Below are 6857 nucleotides of genomic sequence, written 5' to 3' on the forward strand. Positions count from 1 at the left end.
TACATTGTGTCAACAATTTCTCCCTGCAAGCATTGAAAGAGGATACACATTCTGCAAACAAACTTCTTCGGCAACAGCAAGACAAAACGACAAGAAACGCTCCCAAGAGTTGCAAGGATAGGTTAACATACAAGACGATCTTTACTTAATTAAAAGCCAACCAGTTTTGAACTTCACGAAGACACGTAAGTCTATATTCACGAACATATTTTGCTGTATCACATACACCTAACCTCAACCTGCATCCATAACCACATTCCCAAATCTCATATATAAGTATCATTGGAGATTTATCCATGTTCTGTAAACACTTGCTGACATCTAAACAATTGCTATTTATACATATATCACTTGGGTAAAAGCAGTAAAATAGTGTTAGCCTAACAAAAGCAAAGTCAGTGTATCCCATATTTGCAAAATCTACCATATTCCATACAATAATTTTCGGAAACACACTCTTGAACATTGTTTGAAAATCGTGTTGTGAATATTTGTTCATATACACAGCTACTTAATCTGAGAGAAAAATCAATTTTGTCTATGGTTTAAAAAACATAAAATTTCTGGAACGAAACAAGTAACTATCAAGTATTTTCATTACCAGAGTTTATTATTTACCCTCCCATATATCGCTTAGTTTGCAGATACGTTTAAATACGTTCGACATTTGGTGAAAAAAGGAAAAAAATAACAATTCTCAAGTTTTTCTGCATGGCATTATCTAAATTCTAATGCATGTTTTGTACAACCATTCAGCGTGTAGTTTTGTTTATTTATACCTGGCAAAATTTAAAACATTTGTAATAACTATTACAGATTATCACACAAAACCGCAACTATTATCAAATTTCTCATTTTAGGATACATGCAAAAAAGAAAAACGGTAGCATACTATTTGAACACAAGATTGTTTGAATTTCCATCTCCTTATATAAAAAAACATCGTAAGCTTTTCCCCTTTCACGCTGACTAATTAGTTATCAAGTTTTTTTCCTCATTTTTAAACACATGCATTCCAAAGTTCCTGGGAAGCGGTTGAATACTGCTTGAAAAATATATTTGGCTACACTTTCAGCTCGTAAAGCTGAACAAACCCTGTTATGTTCTCTCCCCACAATTCCCTCTCTACAAGAAAAACTTTTCATACGTAAACTGTTGGTTAATTAACGCACTGTTAAATACATAAAAATTGAGCAGACATTTGGGCTCGATTCTCACGGGTAAACACAGCGGAATTGTTTTTTCCATTCTGTTATCAAAACTCTGTTAGTTCTCTCTCTTACAAACTGTTGTTTGAAATGAGGACTTTCGTTTGATCAAACACGGAAACGATACTAAATCTAAAACATCCCTTGCAATACATAAATTAATTTTGAACTGAAATCTATTAAAGCTTATTTACTCAGAAAGACCTTGTTGTATGGCACCTGAGATATATACATACATATATAAATCTGAAGATATCACGTTAAGATAATAGTACCAGATTGTTTAACAGTTTTGTGGCCGTTAAGTGAAATCAGTCTAACGTGAGCCCACAGAATCTGCTTTAAGAATTAAAACAAACATAATTGAGAGTTAAAAAAAGGAATGATTTTGAAGTCTACTTGAAGAGTTGTAGCAATTTTTTATTTTAAATACCAACAGATGCGATTTTGACTGTTTAGTGCAGCGGTTGAAGCGATTTTTACGCAACATTATCTATTATCATTACTTTCAAAGCAAACGAAAAAATGCTTTGTTGTGAAGCGAGTAAAATATTCACACATTTAAATGACAGATCGTGTTTAATAATATAGAAAAGCAAGGGAATCGGATATTTTAGTGAAGAAATGGATACAAACATGTACGTGGGATTTTTCTAAATTCCCCTCTTTCTGTGTAACAATTGTGAATTTCCAGCTTTTTTACACATTTTTCGCATTGTTTTTGGTCTTTGTCAGTAAATTTGTGCTGGCTTTTTATCACAACTTGCGTGTAGCCATTTTTACTTCCGATTAATCGGCATCCCTGCCTGTGTCTATTTTCACAACGAATATTGTGATTAATACTTAATAGATAAATTTATGGAATCAAAACTGAATTTTATGTTAATTTAAAGACAACTTGATAACAGTGCTGGAACCCAAGTTCTGGTAACAAACAAAACTGAATTTGCAGCACAACACTTATTGCTCTATTGCTTTAACAGGCGTTAAATAATATCAAATTATAATCACTACTTTTGGAACTGAAGTCCGTTTATTTAAATCTTCTCTTTTATTTATTTAATGAATTTATCTCTTCTCATTTGTATGGTGATTTTGTCAATCACGCTATTACACATTCCACTGATACAGTTGTACTTTTCTACCAGGGAAGACCATACAGATTTGCGTTATTTTTGTTCACAATATATGTTATACGACATACATATATTGTATTAGAACTATTATATAGCGATTTTCCAAAGATTCTAAGAACAAACTATTAACACACCCTGATATTTCAATAAATTCGGCGGAAATCTCTTTTTCCTAAAATGGAAAATGCACAAAGCGATTTCATTTTTGACTCTGATGATTTAATTATGTTTACATCTGCCCTTGAAAAGATTCCCACTACCGAACATACAGATTCTTCACTAGATGTTGTTCTGCAAGATCTAAGTGAAAGATGGGTAAATGTTCAAAAGTCGTATATGAAAATTTTCACTTATGCCAAAGAAATCGATGAACAATTTAAGGAATCAGCCCAAGAAAAATATTCCGCATGTACCAAAGCCTTTCACTTCTCTAAGGCTAAACTACTAGATTTGCAAAAAACTCTAGTTCTTCCCCCAGAAAATATTTCTATGAAAAATACCCCCGATTATGACAACAACTACGCTTCCATTAAGCTCCCACCCTGTGATACAGAAATATTTCAAAACGGATATGAGGAATGGCCCTCATTCCGGGATATGTTCACAGCGGTCTATATTAATCATGCACAACTAACATCTGTTCAAAAGCTGTATTATTTAAGTTTAAAGGTTAAAGGTCAGGCGGCAGGCATTGTTCACAAATATAAGTTGTGCGGAGATAATTTTCCTCTAGCGTGGGAAGCCCTTAAGTCTCGTTATGAGAATAAAAGAATTCTAGTGGACAATCAACTCCGGATTTTGTTCAACTTAAAAGTAATAAATTCTGAGAGCAGTGAATCCCTACAAAGAATCCAGACTACAATAAATGATTGTCTAGCAGCCTTGCAGGCGCAAAGTATCTCAACCAAGGACTGGGATCCCATTCTCGTCTATTTATGTTCCACAAAACTACCTCATGAAACTTTATCCCTGTGGGAACAATCCCTTAAATCCCATAGAAAATTACCCAAGTGAGAAGAAATGAACGAATTCTTATCGAATAGATAAGAAGTTGTGGAAAGACTTGATAGCATCCACGGCGCCAGAAACGGTTGTAAAAATTAAGATATTAACACTTTCCAAACTGAAAGCGTCATACAAATTGAATGTAAGATTTGTGGAAGTAACCCTTAAAACTGCTCACAATTTCTTCAACTAAGCCAAAAAACGTAATCAGTATGTTTCTCAAAACAAAATCTGTCTTAATTGTCTTTCCTATAAACATTTACGAAAAGATTGCAAAAGCAAATTTGTTTGTATGGAGTGAAAAAGAAATCATCATACATTGCTACATTTTCCCAGTTCAAAATCACAAGAGAATTTCCAAAACAATACCCCTAATACTAATGCAAATTTTGTTAACGCTTCACCACAAAACTTCGCAGATGATACAACGGCAAGTTATTCCCAAGGTGGATTGTCCTCCAATTTTGAAACATCGGCACACATGGTTACAAATGCTAGTAAATCATTAACCGAAAATATTCTGTTACCTAACGCAATTGTTACAATTCGGAATTATGGTGATACATTTACAGCCCGTGCCTTTTTAGACCAAGGGTCTGAAAGATCATTCATTTCAAAAAGATTACAACAACATCTTTTACTCCCTACGGAAAGTAAAAATTATCAAATACGTGGTTTGGGAGGTCAAATCCTAGCTAATTCCAATATGTTGTGCACTCTTTCTCTGTTTTCTAAACTTCATAATCGTGAAGTCGACATGAAAGCTATAGTTGTGAATAAAGTCACTCGTCTTCTACCCAGCTTTTTTATGGCTAAATCTGATATGGCCCTCGAAAATTTAGAAGGCTACGACTTGGCAGACCCCAATTTCCACTCCCCTAGCCATGTTGATCTACTTCTAGGAAGTAATGTAATCCCAAGTCTGTTATTGGACGGTGTAAGGAAAATTGGATCCTCTTTAGTCATCCAAGCTACCATTTTCGGTTGGGTGATAAGTGGTTCAGTCCCCACGCAAACAGTTTCCTCCTTTTCAATTGAGACTTCTGAAGATCATGATGCTTCACTTAGCCAACAACTTAGGAAATTCTGGGAACAAGAAGAAATCCCCGAAAAGAGGCTTCTGTCTGCTAGCGATGAATACTGTGAATCTCTATTCAAAAAAACCACTGTGCGAACCACCGATGGTCGCTATATGGTTCGACTTCCCTTCAGACGCAATTATGAAGTTGAAACCCCTATAACGCCCTCTAGAAATCAAGCATTGATACAATATATTCGTATGGAACAGTCTCTCAAAAATAAACCAGAAATGGCAAAAGTGTACAATGGCGTATTGCAAGAATATATCTCCCTACACCATATGGAAACCACAATTTCTACCGAATCTTTAACAAATGGTTCATGCAATTCATTTTACTTGCCACAGTGCAGTTCCTAGACCACAAAGTGTTAGTACCAAACTCCGTGCCTTATTCAACGCATCAAAAAAAACTCACTCAGGATATTCTCTAAATAACACTCTTCATGTCGGCCCGACTCTTCAGTCAGACTTGTTGACATTAATACTTCGCTGGCGTTTTTATAAATACATTTTTAATGGGGATATCGAGAAAATGTATCGACAGATACTTGTTCACCCCGATGATTCTAACTTCCAAAAAATTCTTTGGCGCACTTCTTCAACCTCACCCATAAAGGATTATTCGTTAAAGACGGTAACATTCGGAGTGAATTGTGCCTCATACTTAGCTATGAGAACTCTCCTCCAATTAGCAGATGATTCCATGGAATTATATCCCCAAGGATCTCAAATTATTAAAAAAGACATGTATGTCGATGACGTTCTCTCCGGAGCTCACAGCCCAGAAGCCGCCATAGATTCCCTATCACAATTAATATCGATGTTGAACTCAGCAGGATTTCCTTTAAAGAAAATAACCTCTAACGACCCTGAAATACTGAACTCAGTTGCTGAAGAAAACATTTTGAGTTCAAAATTTTTGAAGTTCTACGAAACTAGTGGGACTAAAACACTAGGGGTTCAGTAATCATAGTAGCCAAAATCATGCTTCAACAATTATGGATAGAAGGCACTCAATGGGAAGAAAGCGTTAAGCCCCACACATTGCTAAAGTGGAGTCAATTTGCAGAATCCTTAGCTCAAATTTCTCAATTCCAAATCCCTCGCTGGGTAAATTTCTAACCTCCATGTGTTTCCCAAATACATGGGTTTTGGCTTATTGTGCAACTATTTATCTTCTGATGACATCTTCATTTCATTGACGAGTCAGTCAAACAATTAGCATCAAATCGCTCGCAACTAAAAGACAAGAAGAAGAACAACAACAAATACAAAAGAAAAACTTAGACCTCTAAAACAATGGACGAGAATTGGAACAAAACTTCAAGAAAATAGAAACACAAACAACGTAAAATGTACATATAAAACCTATAATTAAAATTTAAATAAATAAATTGAATTTAACCAAAATATGAAATAAATAAATTACAAACTTTGTTGTACAAAAACAAAACCATAAGATCTTTCATTACAAAAGGAACAGACAATGGTAGACATTTAAAATATACAAAAAATAAAAACTAATTTGGGTTACAAACAAAACCACACCCCACCCCTAAACAGAGGTAGTTTTGGAAATTCGTAATTATGTGTACGAAAAGTACTAAATGGTACTAAATTTTGTACAGTAGGGATTTGGGTGAACGGATGGAGCGTAAATCCTGAATTCGTAATTGAGATTACTGTTGGAGTGTAGGATTCAGGTAGTTTTAGAAATTCGTACTTATGAGTACTAATATTACTATATGGTACAAAATTTGGTACGATGGGGATTTGGGTGAACTGATAGAGCCGTGATCGTGAATTCGTAACTGAGATTACTGTTGAAGTGTGGGATTGAGGTAGTTTTGAAAATTCGTACTTATGTGTTCGAATAGTACTAAATGCTACTAAATTTAGTACAATTTGGATTTGGGTGAAAGGATAGAGATTGATTCCCCAAACATGTACTGAGGGACACTGATGAAGAGTAAAAAGATGTACCAAAAAATTTTGGAAACTATGAATATACGAAAAGTACTAAATGGTACTTAATTTAGTACAATTTGGATTTGGGTGAACGGATAGAGCAGGAATCCTGAAATTTGGAGTTGCTATTACTGTTGGAGTGTTTTTTTGGAAATTCGTACTTAGAGTGCAAAAAGTACTAAATGGTACTAAATTTGGTACAACTTGGATTTGGGTGAACGAATAGAGCTGGAATCCTGAAATTTGGTATTGAGATTGAGGTTGGAGTGTAAGATTGAGGTAGTTTTGGAAATTCCTACTTATGGGTACGAAAAGAACTAAATTTGGTACAATGGGGATTTTGAATTTGGAATCTGAAATCCTGAAATTTGGAATTGAGATTATTGTTGAAGTGAGGTAGTTTTGGAAATTCGTATCATGGGTACGAAAAGTACCAAGTGCTACTACATTTGGTACAAT

At 34.8% G+C, this 6857-nt stretch overlaps 2 protein-coding genes across 2 annotated transcripts; both read left to right on the top strand.

The window, feature by feature from the left end:
- The first annotated feature begins 2521 nt into the window (after positions 1-2521).
- LOC141391792 (uncharacterized) lies at positions 2522-3358 on the top strand. Its single transcript, XM_073964486.1, has one exon. It carries the CDS (start codon positions 2522-2524, stop codon positions 3356-3358), a length of 837 nt encoding a protein of 278 aa, XP_073820587.1.
- Positions 3359-4172: 814 nt separating this feature from the next.
- LOC141391793 (uncharacterized) lies at positions 4173-4787 on the top strand. Its single transcript, XM_073964487.1, has one exon. The coding sequence runs from the start codon at positions 4173-4175 to the stop codon at positions 4785-4787; it is 615 nt and encodes a 204-aa protein (XP_073820588.1).
- The last annotated feature ends 2070 nt before the right edge of the window (positions 4788-6857 follow it).

Source organism: Musca autumnalis, unplaced genomic scaffold (genome assembly GCF_047663935.1).
Source record: "Musca autumnalis isolate F117 unplaced genomic scaffold, ASM4766393v1 scaffold_106, whole genome shotgun sequence".
Classification (NCBI taxonomy): Eukaryota; Metazoa; Arthropoda; class Insecta; order Diptera; family Muscidae; genus Musca; species Musca autumnalis.